This window comes from Fringilla coelebs, assembly GCF_963513975.1.
Source record: "Fringilla coelebs genome assembly, chromosome: 8".
NCBI classification, from domain to species: domain Eukaryota; kingdom Metazoa; phylum Chordata; class Aves; order Passeriformes; family Fringillidae; genus Fringilla; species Fringilla coelebs.
In genome coordinates, this window is record NC_140066.1 from 33,339,859 (window position 1) to 33,360,142 (window position 20,284).

General features: G+C 41.6%; 1 protein-coding gene across 1 annotated transcript in view; it reads right to left on the bottom strand.

Moving 5' to 3' along the window:
• CPXM2 (carboxypeptidase X, M14 family member 2) overlaps positions 1-20,284 on the bottom strand; it is a gene marked incomplete at both ends in the record, with an annotated part of 63,010 nt that overhangs the window by 30,786 nt on the left and 11,940 nt on the right. Inside the window, 2 exons of the mRNA XM_084210653.1 lie at positions 6,821-6,960; positions 13,188-13,297. Of these exons, the coding sequence (XP_084066779.1) occupies positions 6,821-6,960; positions 13,188-13,297 (250 nt within the window). The remainder of the gene's footprint in view (positions 1-6,820; positions 6,961-13,187; positions 13,298-20,284) is intronic.

Here is a 20,284-nt window from a genome sequence, read left to right on the forward strand (position 1 = left end):
CACACAAACCCAGGCAGTGATGAGTAAGGGTGAGTAATCAGCTGCAGCAGATGCCCAAATTCACTGCAAGTCTCCTTTTCCAAAAGGATTTGCCTCATTTGATTTCAAGTCCCTTCCACAGAGGTTACAAAGCTTTCCTTCCTCTTCTGAGCATCCCCACTGTGCAGGGCAGGTTCTGTCACCTCCTCAGCACCCTCTGGGAGTGCAGAGGGACCAGGCAGGACCCTGTGAGAGTGCAGAGTGACTCCTGCCCTGGGGTGGCAGTGACCTGCTCCCTGCCCCTGAGGGACAGAGGATCCCCGTGACAAATCAGAGCCACAGCAGAACAGCATCAGCTCTGACATTTCTGTCAAACAAACTTGTGAAAGCATCAATCTGTCCCTGGGCATGCTGTCAGCACCCCACCCACGCAGGATCACCCCAGCTGGTCACCAAGGCAGCTCTGGGGAGGGCTCATCAGGGTGACCAAGGCTGTGACAGAATTCTGGGCAGGGGATGAGAACTGAGCTGAAAAATCAACAGGGAGTGAAATTAAACAGAGAGATGGAGAGCCCTGGAGGTGCAGCTGCCAAAGGCTGGCTCAGGAAAGCCCGTGAGAAGGATCCACCAAGCCACACCCAGAGAAAATCTAATTTATTAGGTAAAACCATCATAAACATCAGTATAACATGGAACTGACATTATTATCTCAAGGGAGCTTTTCCTGCCATGAGTTCAGGTTGTTTTATAACTCACATCAATACACTTGATATGATTTCTATGGATTTGGAGCAATTCACCCCATGAGGCTGACTTTGGGAAGGCTGTAATCATCTCTGCAGTCCTGTCACCCAGTCAGGGCAAATAACAGTTTGCACTGATGTAATGCACCAGAATTACTCAAGTCTGCACACAGCAGCTGCTTGTTTTGTTACATGATCTGGATAAAACATGGAGACATTTCCCCTGAACTTGTGGTGGTTTCACCAGGGTGTGTTTTCACAGCCTCTGTGAGGGGACAGGAGGAGCTGCTCTGAAAGTCACAGCCAGCTTTGTCTGTTGTACTTGTGAGCTGGGCAGGCTTTGGGGTTTGTTCTCCTCTGCTCTCACAAGCAGCATTGCACTGCTGAATTTTGACCCTTCATGGGTACAGTGTAAAATTCTGTTCTCTTAGATTGTAGCAGCAGCTCAAAACACCTGTGAATATCCACTCCACTTTCCTGAAGGCTACCCCAGTGTCACTGGAAGGATTATCACTGCTCTTTCTTTTGTTATTGTTGGAAGACTGAAGATGCTCATGTGATTGCCTCTTCAGGCAGCCAGTGTTACTACTGAGACCGTGACCTTAGCGCCAGGAATAGCTGAAAAGACCCTGGCAGCGTTGGACTTGATGATCTTAGAGCATTTTCCAACCTTAATGATTCTGTGACTCTGATTTTTACTGCCCTGCAAGCAAGGAATTACCCCCTTGCCATAGACACAATTCTGAGCTTCTGAGAAACTGCCAGAGAGTCCAGCAATAAGTTGGAATGTGGGGCAGCACATTCATTTTGTGTCTGCAGAGCAGAATGCTGTACCACCAAAATTAGAAGCAAGCAGGCAAATTGCACTGACCTAAATTTATCCTCAGCTGCATCTCTGGAAGGCGCCCAGCTTGTTACAGACCTAGAGTTCCCTCAGGACAGTTTGTCAAAAGGGATGCTGGGGCATCATGAAGAGCTACACTGCACACAGGGAAGGCTCAGGTCGAGGGTGCACTCCCAAAAAAACTGCAAAATCATCCCCCTGTTTGATCACAAGGATCTAGTCTGCAGCAGAAGCATGATCAGGCACAAAATCCAATCTGCTGGGTGTTTATTGTTTGCTATCCCCACAGAGCAGCACAGGGAAAGCAAAGGAGTGCCACAGTAGGGAGTGTGTGATGGTGTCTACACCAGCTCATGGATAAAATATTTCTTCAGCACTAATGAAAAAAAGTGACCAGCTTAGAAGGGTGTCAGCTTAGAATCAGGCAATACAAGAAAGGCATTCCTTCCAGCCAGCAGCACCACTGATTTGGTGTCTCCTCAAACCTTTTAAGAGCTACTGCAATTTTGGAAAACACAGAGAATAACCTCTACCCAAATCAGGCTTGAAAAATTAAGATGTTCCCCCTACATTTTTTTTTTCCTAAAGACAAATATCTTGCATAAAAGTAAAAAATCTTCAATATTTTTATGAAGCTGAAAGGTCTTAAAGAGAACATACTTGAAAGTAAGTCTATTTTGATTTTTCTCTAAAAATTTCCTAGTTTTGCTGCAGAACTCCAACTTTCTGCACAGATCATTTCATCCTTGCTTTTCCTTATTGTTGTCATTTTGTCATTCCATGGTGTGGGGTGATAGTTCACAATTCACCATGACTGAAAGGTTAATTTTTAGAAAAAACATCTCACTCACTGCAACATTACATCCTCCCCTGAAAACCAAAACATCCTCTGCATTCACACAGCCTGAAGCTTTATATTACTGTCAGCACACACTGACTCTATTTTGACATGTGGGTTTTCTCTTGATACAAAAGATGATGCTGAATTATCAGAAGAGAGTTTGGCTTGTGGGAAACAAGTTTACTCTGTTTTACAAATTCCTGCCAAACTGCTAAGAGTGATTAATAGTTTCTTTCCCTCTGTCAAGAGAGTACATATTTTAAACTGCAACATCATTGCTTTAAATCCCTGGCACAATTCCACAGTGATGCTTCCAGTGTCCCACTCTACAGCCTTGAACAGTTCTTTAAAGATATTTGGTTCCTAAAACTGGAAGATGTATTGGCAGCAATATGAAGAATTACATATATTATTATTATTATTATACATATATTATTATTACTTAATAATTACTTATTATTAAGAGTCACATATTATTATTACAGATATTCTTTCTGCCCCAAAGCAACAGATATCCTGCTCACTTTCAAGGCATTGGATTTTATTCCTATTAGCCAGCACTTGTGGCACTCCTGATTTTTGGATATCTTCAGAGAAAAAATCAAAAAGAAGTCCTGGTTGTCTCAGCTGAATTTCTGTGAAATTCATCATCTGCAGATCTTCTGGATGGTCTAAGCAGATTTGCCCATTTATGGTGGCAAAAGGAGACTTTTCTGTGATTTCAGGTTTCCCAGGAAGGGCTGAGGTGCCTGAACAGCAGCAGCCCTCGAGCTCACCTGCTGCTTTGACTGGCAAAAGGAAGGACTCCTCAAATCCAGGATTTTTTGTTCCAAGCCTGTTTTTGCTTGTTTCAGGCTTAAAAAAAGAGAGGAGAAAGATTGGATTCACAGAATTCACAGCTGAGCAAAAAATTTGTGTCAGAAGTGCTTTTCCTCAAAAAGGAAATGATGAAACAATCCAAGTATTCACTAAAACCAGGCTCAGTTTCCTTCTCCCCCATCAGGTCATCTGTGTTTCCAGGAGCTGCTTCTGCAGCTCCTCTTCCTCCTCGAGGCTCTCCTGTCTAGACCCTGGCATGGACAAGGGGAGCCACAATCACCAGAGGCAGGCAGGGAATAGCAGGAGAGGAAGGGCTGAGCAGGAGCAGCTCCTGCCAGTGCACAGGCCATGGAAACCCCAAGCATTTTGGTGCTTTTTTTTGCAGGGTGTGCAGTGTACCTTTCAGTTCATCATGGCACAGAAAGCCCAAAAAAGCCCCAGTGAGCAAAGCTGCACGTGAGCAGATCGTGCCTGATCACAGAGGTCATGAACAAAACCAGGCTCCAGGTGCCAGAGCTGCCCCAAAGGAGGAAAAGGATGAGCCCAGCAGCAGAAAGAGAGCTCTGACTGCTGCATCTCACACAGGAGGGCACAGGCCAGGCTGCTGGGAGCTCAGGAATTGCAGCTTTGCAGTGAAGGGCAAAGATGTTGGAGAGAGGATTCAGCAGGGTGTTTTCCCTCCCCTGGCATTTTACATGTCCTCATTGGGTCAGCAGCAGGGAACTACAGGGACCAGGACAGGTACAAATCTGATCTAGGTACATCCTCCAGTCAAGTACAGCTTTTTCATTTTGTTAAAGACTCTTTTCCAACAAAGAGAGTTGGTTTAGTGGTTCTTTATCCCAGTGTCATGGAATCACAGAATGCTTCAGGTTGGAAGGGACCTTAAAGCCCATCCTATTCCACCTCTGCCATGGGCAGGGACACCTCCCACTGTCCCAGGCTGCTCCAAGCCCCAGTGTCTAACCTGGCCTTGGATCTCCAGGGATTGATCCAGGGGCAGCCACAGCATCTCTGGGCACCCTGCCTCTCCACCCTCACAGGAAAGAATTTCTTCCTAATATCTAATACAAGCCCACTCTCCTTCAGTGCCTTGATTTTTTTATTTTTAAAATATAAAGCTGGGAAAGTCTCCAAGGCTTTGGACTAAATAAAAATCTTACCTCGGTTCCCCTGCTTGGCAGGTTTTCACTTCTAATACAACACAGATCAGAGAGGTGTTTTTTTGGCTCTCATACCTACAATAAGATTATTCCCCAGCATCTGTTTCCATCAGTCATGAAAGCACTCTGTTCTTGTCACACAGCCTCATCAAGCTGGGAAGGTGCCTCAGGTAACAGAAGGGCATCTTTTGGTACAAACTTTCCCATCACAAACAATCCCTTTTGATACCATCCCTGCCAGCAGCTGAGGGCCAGGGAAGGAAGCTGATGAGTCTCCTTTGATTTCTGAGGCACAAAGGAACCTGCCCACCCCAAATCAAGTCCCACTCCTCATTTCCTGTCCCTTTCTGGGACTGTTTCTCCCCACAGCTCTGCTCCTTCCATGGGGCACAGCTCAGTCCTCCAGGAGGGTTTTCAGGAGTCATTAACCTGCCCCACAGGTCCTGCTGAAACCATCTTGGCTCCTGGCGGGCAGAAATGAGCCTGGATCTCCTCAAATCTCAGCAGTGATCCAGGAGGAGCCTGGACCTGCTCTGCCAGCACCAATCCTGCTCTTCCTGCAGACCCTCAGGGCTCTGCACACCAATTTTTTTTATGGGGAAAGAGGCAAAACCAGAATTCCCAGCCCATGGCAGGGGAGTTGGAACTCAATGATCTTTATAGTCCATTCCAACCCAAACCTTTCTGTGACTTGGTGTTTCTATGGTTCACAAAAAAACCCCAAAACCCCAAGATAACTGTGAATACCAGCCATAAATAGAGTGTCAAGATCTGCTGTAAACTCCTAACAGAGCTGAACTAAAAATAGAAGCATGACAGGATGAAGCAGTGCAGCTCTGGCGTTGAGAGGAACAGCAATGTCAAGAGGATGAATAAAGAAAAGAGTAAGGCTTTGCTACAGTAATTACCTACCTACCACAGAACAATGTGGAATAAATATAGAAACCTTATTGCCAAATAAACACCTACTCCCACAAGCATGTTAAAAGAAATTAAACAAACAAAAAAAAAACCACAGAAAATTCAACTGTTGAAAGGAAAATATGGTTTTTCTAAGATACAGTGGCATTTTTTTCTGGTTTACCTTCAATTACATGTCACATTCATTTTCTAAGAGAAAGATCTGACAGAATGGATCTCTCAGAGTGGTTGTGCATCTCCTGCACACTCGTGCAAAAGGTCCAGCAGCACAAGTGCAATTATCTGCTCACACAAAGCTGTGAGACTCAGTGACAAACTAAAAGGCCAAACAAACAGTAAAGAGCAGGAAAAAACCCCCAAATCCTCCCCTCCTGTTCCTCTATCCCTCATATACACTCCACAACAGTCACAGAGGAGTAAATGCAGACAAATCTGGGCAAAACACACATTTCTCAGTGCCATGAGACATTCTCTACCACAAGCAGTGGCCAGAAAGCTCAAAAATATTAGATATTTATATATACACAATATAGACGCCTGCATAATTATATGCAGATATGAAATTAAGTAATATTTTAAATAAAATTAATTACAAATATATATATAAATATATAAATAAAATATTTACATATATAATGTATTTGTCAATATATATATATAGTACTAGAAAGTTTCTTTTATCAGCTCACATAAAAATCATACTGTATTGGAATTACAGCAATTACTTGGTGATTTCCCAGGGATTAAGACATCCCAGGATGAGGCATGGTTACCTGAAACTGAATTTAAAAGGTCCCCAAAACTTTAACCTGAGCTAATCAAGTTAAATACTGGGAAAGAATGAGGAAGTTTAATACAAGCAAATATGACAAGGTGAGTGTAAAGGCCCAGATGTAGATCATGACTAGAGAAGTTTGCTACTCTTAAACCTCTATTTTATGCCATATATAATCACTTTGCCTTATATATACATATATATGTGTGTGTGTAAATATATATATTATATTATTATTATTATTTAATTATATCTATTTATTTTCATATATAATGGCTTTGCCCTTTATATTTATAAAATAGATATTATTATATAACATTATATCATATCATATAATGTCATATCATAATATATCATATATTATATCATATTATATCATATAATATTACTATATTAAATTACATCATATTACATAGTATCATTATATTATATTATATTATATTATATTATATTATATTATATTATATTATATTATATTATATTATATTATATTATATTATATTTATGATAATATATTTATGATAATATATTTATGATATTTTTTAATTTTAAAAAATATAAATAGTGACTTTGCCTTATATATAATGACTGTTGCCCCATTCAATGACTTGATGTCTCACAGCATTTCCAATCTGTTTTTTTGGTTTTTTTCTTGAAGGACCAAAGCACATCAGGACCTGAATTCCTTGGTCTGAGAGCTCAGAGTGCCATGGAGAAAAGTCAGGGTGTACTTACGACCAGAGGGAGTTTCTTCCCTGGGTGATGACTCCCGTGAATTTTGTCAGCCTTCGAGCATCCACTTCAATCCACTGGTAGGGGTCATTTCTTCCTGCACACCAAGCACCATCATAAAAATCATTTTCGTTAACACCTGCCTGAAAAGAAGGCAAAGCTGACCATAAATCAGAGCTAAGAAACTGAAGGTTTGTCATGGGAAAAAGAAAGGAACACATCATTCATCCCCCTCGCTTTAAGACCCTTGAGGCCCTCACCAAAATATTTCCTTACTCAAGGCAGGGCAGGAAATTCTGGGAAGTCCCTTTGAAAACTAAGAATGTTTACATGTGAATTTCAGTCAGAAAAGATAAACAGAGCTTCACTCTGTTCTTGTGGCCTGATAGAGCCACAGATCCAGAGCCACAGCCTTTATCCAGAACAAATTATCCACGTGGACTGCAGAGTTTGGGAAGCCCTAAAAAGCCAGCTCCAGCCCATGGAAATAATGGTCAGTGATTAGAAAATCTTGTTTTCCCTCAAAGCAGCAAAGCAGAGTGCAGGGCATAAGGAAACAGCAGCACTACTCCCCACCAGAACCAGAATTATTAATTTTCATAGCCAGGGTGGCAAAGGTTAAAAATTCAGGAATGTCTGGCTGCTCCCCAGCTTGAGCACCAATGTGGATCCCAATTTCTGCTGGGAAACCCACCACACACTGCCTTCCCAGCATTTTCAAAGAAACAGCTGAAGGTATTTTGGGTAAGCTGTTTTCCAAATAAATCTGAACTAGAATTTAATGAAACATAACATCTGAAGCTTTCAGAGATTTATTTTCCTTCTAAAGCCCAGGAAATGTTTGGCACCAAGCTGGATACTGCCATAAAGAGCACAGAAGCTTTGCCATGTGCTCCTCTGAGTCTACTTGTATTTTTGTGGTATTTCATCTGTGGTTTATGTGGATTTATCATTGCCATCCATGCAATTCCAGGAATGGAGATCATTAAATATTTCCCAAATGAAAATGAAGAGGTTTACAGGTTTTTTCTACCCAAATGGGTGACTCTCACTCAGAGAGGATGCTGTGGTTAATCCCTTTTCCCAGTTGGTGTCTGAAGGAAGTGCTCCAAAACACAAGACACAATTCCTAAAACTTCTCATTTTCTCATTTTCAGGTCTGAGATAAGGCAGCTTAAAAATTACTTGTTTTCCTACATCTACCAAAATTAAATTAAGCCCCCTACTTCTATGCATTAGCTCTGATATTTTAAGGAGAAGTTTGTATAAAAGTCAAACAAAAAAAAAAAAAAAAAACACAGAGAAAAAAGCCTGTTAACAATGGGAGATAAATTCTTCAGGGAGAGCAGAACAATGGGAAAACATGAGAATACAAACATGGCCACTGACCTGAGTTATAACCCCTGGCAAGAAAAGGTTTCAATGCATTTTAAAGTAAGATGGAATTTGAAGTAGCCTGAGGCTTTAAAACCTTGCCAGGAAGTGTTAAGATCTGCAGAGCACCTTGAACCAGCATCCTGCTAATCCCTCCACACTGGAAATTCCAGCAGTTCCTGCAGAACAAGTGCCCCTGCCTCCCAATCCCTGGTCCTTTTTAAACTGATGATATTTCCCTTGGTGTGATGCTCATCAGGGAATAAACCTCTCCTCCAGATTGCAATGAGGAAAAATATGGAAAAAGTGCTTATTAAAATAAAAACTCTCCCACCTAAATTATATTCTTGAGTATCCATGGTTTCAACTGGGTTTAAATAAATTTCAGTTTATGTTGCTAATAAAATATGGGGAGTTTTAGTTATCCACAGCTTAAATAGCCTTAAATAGGGGCAAAGATAGCATTAAAAATAAAATAAAAAGAAGAGGAGAAAGACGAAGAGGAAGAAGAGGAAGAAGACAAAACCCCATGCTGATACTTCTCCCCGCTCTCTTATTTTCTGATATCAGCTCCTCTGAAGCTAAAAAAAAAGGTTTTTACTTGGTAAAAAGAATCAGGTGTCTGTGTCTAATCAGCACAAAATACTATGTGAAAAACAGGAGATTAATCAATGAGAAGTTATTTTTAGAAATGTTTCTGAAGGGAAAAAACACAAGACATTTATGCTACAATTTCTCTTCTCAAGCTTCAAGTCTATAATTTTTTTCTGAAGGTGCTTTATTTCCCTATGGCCACATCAAAAAACTGTTTCTATAAAATAAAAAGTTCTAGACTCAATCAAGTATTTAGTAATTAGAATTCCTATTAAATTTCTTTGGGAAAATGATCATTCCTGAGAGATGGGTACAGTTACCACCAAGTGTTCTATCCAATAATACAGATCAAGATCTTTCCTCAGTGAGGTGTTTACTTGAATTTTAAAAATCCATATTGAATTACTGGAAAAAGCAGATTCAAGTTATGTCATGGGTACTTAAATTATCTTCATAAGCAGGAGAATGAAGCAGCTGATGAAAACTGGAAGCCAGGGCCAAGTCTTTTTCCCTTCACAGAACATTCAAGAATAACTCCAAGTCTAACCCAGTTTGTGCTTCACTTGCAGCCAAATGCAAAAATATTTCTCAATATACAGTGTCTTATGAGAAAAAAAAAACCTTTTGGACAGAGGAAAAGAGACTTTTTTCTGTCACTCACAAATCAGTTATTCCCAGGTGTGAAAGCTGAAAAATGTAATTCAGCTAAACCAAATGAGCTGCTTATTAGGTATCCAGAAAATAATATGAAGGTTATAAATTCCTGTACAGATAATATGACTTTGCATTTTAATTCATGTTTCTCTTCCAAATTAGATGTGTGCAAGGCAGAATAAAAACTTGCTCACAATATCAGTGTTCTAAAAGCCTTATTCTATAATGAGGAGAAAGATGATACTACCAAAATGTACTCAAATAAAGAAACTCCAGTCTTCTGCCACAAATCAGCTGGAGAAGGAGTAAAAATACACCAAATATCAAACCACCTCTGCTTAAATTCTTTTCCATTCCCAGCAAGATGATAAAAATTTTTTACCATAGTCAAGGAAGTTTGGAAGGGGAAAAAAAAAGAGCATTGCTCATCACAGGAATTTATAGCAACCACTACCAGTAGGGAAGAACTGAAACGCACAGGCTGCAAGTAAATCTTCAATAATTTTGTCTTTTCCTTGTAATTGGATAATGCAGCTTTTCAAAGGAAACAAAGACTTGGAATGACAATCATGGAACTATGGAATGGGTTGGGGTTGGGAGGGACGTTAAATCCCATCCAGTGCCACCCCTGCCATGGCAGGGACACTTTCCACTGTCCCAGGTGCTCCAGCCCCAGTGTCCAGCCTGGCCTTGGGCACTGCCAGGGATCCAGGGGCAGCCCCAGCTGCTCTGGGAAATCCATTCCAGTCCTCCCCACCTTCCCAGGGAACAATTCCCAAATCCCAGTATCCCATCCATCTTTGCCCTCTGGCAGTGGGAGCCATTCCCTGTGTCCTGTCCCTCCATCCTTGTCCCCAGTCCCTCTCCAGCTCTCCTGGAGCCCCTTCAGGCACAGGGAAGTCTCCTTTGGACACAAATGTCTGTGCTTGCAGACATGGGATTGCTTTACTTGGGTAATCTTCAGTGTTTGGATTTCTCCAACCAGGAAAAAAAGGAAGGGAAAGAAACATAATTTGACAAATTATACACATTTCAACCACTCCCAATTATCATTTAAGTGACACCAAATACTAATGAATTTTATCCCCAAAGGCAGAGAGCCTCAATTAATATTATTTTATGTCATGATTTCTCTTGATGATGTTAAATTACTCCTGGTTGTAGCACTAGTGCAGTTAGATCTCCAAAATACGGAGCTCTACTAAGGTGGCTCGTGCCCTTGAGAAATCCCATCTTAATCCTCACACTCAGGCAGGACTGGGAGGAAAATCAGGGCCCACACAATTCAAGGGCACAAGAGAGCAGATCCTGCAAAGTCTTGGCCAATTCTAAGCCTGTCCTTCTCTGGAATAAAGCACACACCAACTGATTCATTTCATGTGCTTCAGATAATCTAAACAGGAAAAATGAAATAACCAAAACAAACCCTGACAAGCTTTGGAAAAACTTCATTATTCTGCAAATTCTCTGAGAATTGAGGCAGTGCCAGTTACCTGGAGAGAGCCCTGAGCTCCTCAGCTGACTTTGCATCAGATGATGGGGTTGGGCAGAGAGAGGATTTTGTGTTATTCTGGGGGGGGGAGCACCACAGTCCCAAGAACATTGTGACAGCTCCGTGGTGAAATCCAGATCACTGGGCAGGGGCAGCAGCCCATAAAACTGCTTGTCACCATCCCCACAGCACAACATGCTCACAGAATTCCAGTGGCACAGCAGTGTCTCTGAGCTGGCCAAGTGTTTTCCTTCAAGCTCTGAACAGCAGGAAAACCCAGCAGCTTCAACCCCACTGCCTTTTGCCTTTCCCAGCACGCTGCAACCTCCTGTGCTGAGCAGCAAAGAGAAACCAGCAGGGACATCAGCCACCTGCAGCACCTGTCCCTGGCTAAAGCAAATTCCCTCTAAATATGAGTGAAATTCAGAAATCTTCATGCACTGAAACCCCAGTGACAGGGACCTGCAGTTCCAGGTTTAGAAAAGTTTTAGTGCTATTCATTTTTAACTAAGCCCAAAGAAAACTGTTAAAAAAAATAAATAAAGGCAAGCCCAATTTTTTTAGCAGCGGTAGTAACCCTGTGTGGTGAGGGAGTTTAGGGAATTACTGTATCTATAGTTTCAGTAGGGGTAAAAAAAATTGGTCTAATCCAAGCTTTGGGAAATTTCAGGAAGAGCTGAGTGGCATTTTTCTTCTGCTTTGCTTCCCAGTAAAAGACTGTGCCCCTGACTTCTATGGAGAGAGAGAAGTCTCTTCTCTCTTGGAGATTTTAAATAGAGGAAATATCAACCACTGGTAACACTCTATTTATTTTATTTATATATATAAAATATATTTACTTATCACCTCTCTATTTATTTTAACACACTCCTGGTGATGACAGGACTGGATGGACTCCTGGTCTAAACCAGTGTGGTCTTGTGTTTAAATAAATTAAACTTCAACAGCAGCATGAAAAGAAAGTAGCCAGAACCAACAGAGAACTCAGAGGTTTGCATCACAGTCCTTGGTTTTATGCCATTATATAAACAAGACTGTAATGAAATAACTAAGCCCTCCTCTAGAACCCCCCTGAATATCATCTGCATTCCATTGTTGTGATCATGAGGGGCTTTTCCCCTGGCAGAAATACCAAGTAAAGAAGCAAACTCTCTCAGTGGGCTCTCCAAGAGCAATAAATGTGAAGGCTGCAGGTGAGAGCTCACCTTGCACACAACCCCATGGACCTGGGATGGACAGGAAGGGCCCATTCCCACTCTGGGCTGGCTGCCCCTTTTCCAGCTGCCTTCTCCAAAGTGGTTTCCTCAGCTTTCTCACCAACTTTAATACATTAAAACAAACACTGAAAAAAAAAATTAGGAGGGCTATGCAGACATTTTCCTCAGAGAAATGTTTGTGCAGAGGCACAGTGGTTTAAAAATTGGTTGAAAAATCAAAAATTGATTGGTTAAAATCAATCCCTCTTCCAGAGTGAACCATATGGAATGTGGCACTGCTGATTAGAGCTCATCCCTCCTAGTCCCAGCCTAAGCATCAAACCCCTTCAGCTGGGGAGAATCACAAATAGAGGGGTCTAAAATGAAAGATAAATTAAATAAACTTCAGAGATCTTTCACTGTTGGCTCAGTGCTGATATCCTGTTTATGACTTTAAGTGTTCTGCTTTATCATGCAAAGTAACATTTTTAGTCTGGACAGACAGTAATTCAGAGAACAGCCCTAATAATAAAGTGGGAAACAGAAACATGAGAAATAGGACAATGGCATTTGGTCCTGCAAAGCACCTAAACACATTTTAAATCTGAAACAAAAGATGCTAAACAGGATTGTATGTTAGAGAGTTCTGAAGTGAAGCATTTTTTTGGATGGTATAATCACTGCTTCTGAAAAAAAACTGCCTTAGGGAAAGGATTTCACTTGAAACCACACTTTCAATTAACCACTGTCATTAACTACAGGCAGACAACAAAGGAAAAAGCAACTTGCTGTGAGAGCTGGTTGTGAAGGCAGCAGGGAAGGGAGCTGCCTCCACCTTTGCTTGCTCAGAGTCTGGATCTGCACACCAAATCTGGAGACTTCCCCAGCGAGCCCAGAGGTTATCCATCCAACCCCCTCCCTCCCACAGCCCCAGCATTTCCCTTCATTTGAATTCCATGAGCTGACAAAGCAGTCAGAAGCAATCAGTGTCTGCTGGTTCTCTGGATCAGCAGCACAACCTGGAGCCCTTCTCCCACTCCGGAGAAGGAATTGCTCTTACCTGGATATTGAGCCTCCCTCGGTGCGCCCCGAGGCCGTAGCGCTTGGCTGTGGAGGCATGGAGCTGGAAGTCAGTAATTTTTAATGTCTCCAGACCGAGTGGAGGGCAATCTGCAAAATAAAAGATTGATTAAATTTTAATTAAACAGGAAAAAAAAAAACAAAACCAAACAAACCAACAAAACAACACAAAACAAACAAGTGTTCAAAGTTTCTGGATTTTGGCAGTGCCAGGCTGGCTGGGGGAGAGGAGCAGAGCAGCACTGAGGGCAATGAGGAATGGCAGTGCTCAGAAAATCAACGAGGCAATGCAGATTTGCACCTTTGCAGGGGCTCACATAGTTATTCCTGCTTGCTCTGTGCCTCAGTTTTCCCCAGATATGCACAGTATTTCCTGTCAAGTGCTTTTCACCAGAAAAACGCCCTTTTTATTTTTCTTTTTGGTGTTTTCTTTTTCATCTCTTGCTTGGATTTTTTTTCCTCTCCTCCCTGTACTCATTCCAAGCTACTGTATGAAATGATGTTTCTAATTAAAATCTCTTCTGGAAACTTCACTCAGAGTTCCTCCCATTGCACAACAGTATCTGTTCCAGAGGTCTGGGAGCCCAGAGAGAGCTGAGCTCTGCAGAGGTGGTGATTAAACACAAACAGAGCAATTTTGACCCAAGGAGCATCTCTCTAAGCCCCAAATTCTGCACATCCTTGAGGACAGAAAAGCAAATGCCATTACTTCAGCAAAGCAAAGCTTGGAGCTTTGGCTTTGGAAGATAAAGAGGTTGGGAAAAATCTGTTCAGTGATTATCAGACAAATATTTGGCTTTATAATCACTCACCAAAATGTCATGATGTTATCAAAATATGAAAGAATCATTTATGTTGGGAAAGCCCTCAAAAATCAAGTCCAATCATTCCCTCAGCACTGAAATGTTCATCACTATTGTCCCCAAATGCCACATGCACACCTCTGTTAAATCCCTCCAGGAATGGGGACTCTGCCCTGGACAGTGGGAATGTACCTGGCTGTATTTAAATTTCAGGTTGAATTTAACTTTCAGGTGTAGTTTTTTGCATTATTAGGCACAAAGTGGCAATGTGTGAGATTTCCCAGATTCCTCCTTAGTTCAAAACAAATTAAAATCCCTCAGGAAAAATGTGACAGCTTGTCAATTCATGCTGCTGTTCCTTTGGTCATCCTTAGGAAGTTCTCACTCAAATCCAGGGCCAAATGTCCCCTTCAGAAGTAGTAAAGACATAAAGTAAAAATTAATATATTTTCTGAAGCACCAACAGTAATCTTAGTGTTACATAAGAGCTGAAATGCAGACAGCTCCTCATTTCAAAGAGCTTTCAATTCAATTATCCAAAACAGAGAAGAAACAGGATGTGTAATGAAAGGCAGAGGAAGAAATAGCTGGGAGGATTTTGGGTTGATTTTCTGATTGTTTTAATTTTGTTTCCTTATAGAGTGTTGCATCTTTCATCATTCTCCAAGTGGAAGAAGTTTCAGGCTCTGACAGATCTCTACTGGGACTAAATTACATTGTTGGGAGCTGCCTGCCTTTTTTAACAAGTCTGGTCCTCAAGACAGGTTTGGAAATCAATCTCATGGTTCAATCCTGAGAATGCTTTGGCACTTTGGTGTATTTTCCTCTGTGAACAATCTCAAATTCCCCAGAAGTTACCCAGAACTACCTGTGCCAGGTCTGAGCTGAAAATAAAGGTGAGCTGAAAAAGAAAAGCAAGCTGGTTTTGCATGTTCAGTTCATAAAATATCATTTAATTCAGCATTTATGCTGCTCCTACCAAAGCCAAGGGAACTCAGCTGTGGCTTTGAGACATTGAAATACATGTCCTGTGTCCATAAGAACTTAATAAATAAATGCACCTGCAGCATTTCTGGTTTAGAGGGACAAAAAGCAAACATTAAGGTTGAAGATGCAGGGAAGGGGCTGTTGTGGACCTTCCTTCCTTCCTTCCTTCCTTCCTTCCTTCCTTCCTTCCTTCCTTGTGTGTGATTTGCAGCCATGGATAGGTGTTCCCTTTAGAAATGAGCATTAATAAGATGTCTGGATCAAATGAATTAATTCCAGTAAGAAGAGACAGGGCTTGGATTCAGAGTTAATAACATTTGTCTGTGGAAGTGTGTTCTGGTGAGGTTTCCTGCAGCAATGCTGAATGGCCACATCTCAGTGTCCTTTATTGCCAATTATTCTTCCCCCAGGAGTCCCAGCAGGGCACCAAGGCAGTTCTGCTACCTGGGCACTGGGGGAAATCCCTGGCTCTTAAAATCAGCAGGAGAAACACTCAGGAATCAGCTCAGTCTCCACCTCATCTCTTGAAATCTGAATTTGCCTCTTATTCCAGGTTTGCCTCCAGCAAGAACAATACCTGGATGTGCAGCTGAGCTCCCTGCTCAAGCCAGCAGGGCCTCACTTTGCAATCTCAGTGTGGGGGGATATTTGAAAGCAGTTTTATCCTCATGATGGCTTTGTCCTGTTGCTGCAGCATCTTCCACTGAAGCTCTGGTCAAACCCCCACCTTTTGCAGAGCCAGCATGGTTTCCTTCCCTCCTGCAGGATAATTACAGCTGCTGTGCTGCAATTTCAGCTGTTCTGCATCACACAGCTGTATGAGCAGGCAAGGAAAACACTTGTGCTCATCTCTGTTGCCTAAATGACTCATTTATTTTATTTCCTTCTGGTCTAAATAAAGAATGCCAGATAAGTCCAGACTGCCTTGATGGCTCTTGTATCTAATAAAGATGCATTTAGGAAATCATTCTGTCCTCCTCTTTCAGAGGCAAAGCAGACAAACAATTCTTTTACTTAAAGAGAATTTCCCATCAATTTTGGAATATGTTCAGCTTCTCAAATGGAAGGGCAGAGAGAAGCATCACTTTTCCTCTTCAGCCCATCTCATAAAAGTCATACCTGAAATCCTCTTCAATTCCTACAAGTCTCTGCTGGTCTAACTCCTCATGAGCAGAGATACTGGGATCTGGAAATGGAGAAATATCAGCTCTGTGCACTCTGACAATCTCCTATCCCAAGGGAGATACAGGATTTAAATCTTGTTTAAACAAAGCACTTCAACAGGCAATTAAGAGGCAAAACTGTGAATTTACCTACAGATACAGGTAAATTAAGCACAAAAATAAGTGGTTTTTTTGTGGAAATTAAGACTTTAATGTTCATTATACCATTCATACTATTCTTAGGTCTTGATGGTCTTGCACAAAAATTTCTAAAGAGGCCAATATCATAAATTTTGCCCTAGCAGCTACATTTAGAGGTCTTCCTATGAAAAGTGCAGTTTATAATTCATCTTCCAAAAGCAGAAACTTTTAATGGGAACTCTGGCAGTCTAATTTCTGTGGCTAAAGTTCTGCTTAGGTCACAGGTGGGCAAAGTACTTTAACACTGCAATGCACCTGCAAGGTGAAATAACAGTAAAAGCACATTTCTGACAACCTTCACCTTGCTGAAAATATCTTTTGATTACATTTCTGTGATGGGCAGCCTTTGTAGGGGCTGAGTTCAACAGAATAAAGTTTTCCATTTTCTGAATAATTTGTTATATATATATTACATAAATAATTTCTATTTATTTATGAGGGCATGGAGGGGTGCAAATTTGATCTCTAAATGTTGCTGTTTTGATGATGTGATCATGGAAGTGTGAAATTCCCACAGATGTTCATGACTCACTCTCCACAGTTGCTGTGGCCCAGCTTTTCCCTGGAAAAATGTCCACGGGTTTCAGTCTGGGTGCTTTTCTGACTCTGCTCATATCTAAGTGTTGCTAACAACAATAAGTTTCTTTTCTGCCCTGAATTCAGGCACCCTGAACCCCAGATCATTGGAAGCAGCATCTTGAGGCAGCTAAAAGTTCCTCAAACACCTTTTGCTTTTATTTACTTTTTTTGAAAAACCCATTCCCAGAGCACTGTGAGAGCAAACAAGCAAAGTGCACTTACAACAAATCCCCTGCACAGAAGCTGAAATACTGAATTACAGTCCCAGGCCAAAGATCAAATAAAGAATTAAGGAGATGCCAACATTTCCTACCCTAAGACCACGTTAATTATTGGCTAATGTTGCACTAAAGCTGTAAATTTGTCCAGGACAAGCACCAAATGCTGCACTGAGGTCTTCAACATCAGGGACTCCTCTCAGGAGGAAATATTTACCACAGCAGTGCAACCTACACTTGTGATTGCTCCTGAAGATTTAAAAAGAAATAAAGAATAAATGAAGAATTCTCTGGGTTCTTTAGGTCAGGTCTGACATGAAACCAAATGAGATTCTGAAAATGCACTTCTTCATTTTCTCTCATTAACTTTTCACGTTTTTGCTCTCTCACAAGCCCAGGTTGTGGCTGGCTGCAGATGCAATGAAACATTTAGCAGGAAGAGTTTCTATTATTGCTGGCACAGCTGGAGGCAGGAGTTCCAGAGTGCCTGAGAGCTTTGTGGCCAAGCCTTCAGACTCAAGAGGTTCATCTAAACTCCAGACATCACATTCACTCCCTGAGCTGCCTTCTGCTGCCACCAGCCTGGCACAGGATGGGATTTGTGATGAGGCACAAGGTACCTTCCAATTTGTGCCCATATCTGCAAAGATCTCCCCTCTCTCTACAGAGAAAGTATTTATTTTAATCACTCTCAAGAAAACATATTTTCTTTAGTGGCCAAAAAAACCCAGCCTGAAAAATATCATATCAGCTTTTAACTTTTTATTATGAGGTTTGACAAAGGCTGAACTCTGTGCTATGAATTTTAAAATGCCTCCTCTGATGTTTTTTTCTGAAGCACAGGGTGAAGAGTTTCTGTAATTCCAGCTAAAGCCACAAAACTGAGTACAGCCATCAAAAATGAGAACCATTCTTTTTTTTCCAGAGCCAAACAAACAGACTTAGCCAAAAAAAGGGAGAACAAAACCGAGACAGACCACTTGCACAATGGCTGGGTGCAGGACAAAAATTACCATTAAAAACACATCTTCATGCCAGAAATAGCTAAAAATACCAGGTCACTGAGGTGTACTGCAAGAGCAAGGATTCTACACTCAGAGTACTAATTGTAGCCATCAAAAATAAACACTAAAACTTGGAATGCTATTAACAAGCCTAAAACCAAGACAGAAATAAGTCTGATCTTAAGATAAAGTCCTGCTCAATAAATGAGACATAGAAGTTCTCAAGTTTAACCATATTAGCAATCCAATTTGCATTTTACCAAAAATAGGATAAATATATAAAAAGTATGAGTATAAAACAGGCTTGTGGTGCAATTTTCCCCCTCTCCCTCCATGAGAGCCGTAGTAGGAATTTTATACAGCAGTAAATGTATCCAATATATCCATAGTTGGTATAGAACATTCACTGGGCAAAGGGACAGCAGAGTCATGAAATCCCTTAAACATAAATAAACTGGAAAGTATCCATAACTCCTGATCCTAGAAATACACATTTACTGAGCATTCTGCTGTTCTTTGAGGATTTTGCAACACAGCCATGCTTTTGGGGAAAAAAAAAACCCTAGGAACTGAGGTGGCCCAAAGGAATTATACAAGTGGGAAGACACAGGAAAGGGGCTGTAAATGCTCCACCCTGAGAATCAGAATGGCTCACCTGGGGCTGAGACACACAAAAACAGTTTCAGAAATCCTTTGGAAACACTTCATTCCACTGGAATAAATGCCACTACTCTGATATCACCCAGCTTTCGCCCTCTCACTCTCGTCACACACATGGAGCAGGAAGAACCAGAGAAACTGTAAAGTTCTCATTAGTAGTGATGAGCCATTGAATTTCATCCCCACTGCTACATCACCTCCACTCCCAAGTGCTAAATTTACACTTGAGAAGGACTGAAATCAGCAGCTTCCTGGTCAGTTCCACTTAATGTTATTCAAATTTTAATCCAGTTCAGACAAAACTACATTTTTTCACTTCTCAGCAAGGCAGAAAATGAGCTGAAAATGACACTGAAACAGACATGTGATCTTCCTTCGATGATGTAGCTCAAACAGGAGTAAATCATGGATGGGGATAGAATCACTTGGCTCTTGTTTTGGGTTTCCCAGGGTGTTTTTTACCCCTTTAGCTGTCTGACTTAGCTCCTGATGCAAGCCAGGAACTCCAGAGCCATGCTGATGAAGCAGCACGAGCTGTGCTTTAGGCAGCCCAGACTCATTAGTCAGCTGAGAGTTGAGATGCCACCTTCCACACTTTTATTATTAAAGTTAAAAGCACTCAAATTGCCAACAGAGAGCAGAATAGCAGCAGTCTGTATCTGCAGTGAGACCTGGTGAGGATCATCCTTCTGACCTGATCATCAGCCCTCCTCGGCTGCCTTGGGAAAAACTCATCCATCCATTTGGAGGGATGGGATCCTTCCACGCTTTGGATCTGAAATCTTCCCAACACCACTGCTCAGTGCTGACATGAAAGTTTGAACACAGGGCTGCAAACACAGCTCCATGCACAAGTAACATCCCCAAAGATGGGCTGGGATTGCCAAGCCAGGGCTCACCCTTGGCACTGCCACCCCTTCTCCTCCAGCAGCACCGGGAGCATCGCAGGGAGCGATGCTGCAGCCCCAGGGTCCCCCAGAGCTGTCACCCTGCCCTCCCTCCCTGCCCAGCCCTCTGCCAGGCTGCACATCTGGGATAAATACTCGACCTATATAAGGAGGCTGTGACAGGAAATACCTCAAACCAATCCAGCTTGCTTTTAAAACCTTTTATAAAGTGTAAGGTCTGAGTTTTATGAAGACCTGGTGTGGCTGCTCTAGCAAGTTTAGACATTTATACACTTTTTTTTTTTCCTTCTAGCATCACATCTGTTGTTATTATTTCATAGGAAATAATAAGAGAAATTAATAAACCCAAACACTTCTCATAAGGCATAGAAGTTTTCATAGTGCCTGGAGCTGTTGCTCAGGCAGTGATTCCAGAGGAAAGTTGTGTGGTTACAATAAACCTGAACTCAAGCTTTGTACTCCTTCCCAACCCTTAAAAAGGAATCAGTTTGTAAGTTCCAGGTCAGAGTAAAAAGCAAAAATATAAGTTTGGTTGGGTTGTCTGCTCCTCACTC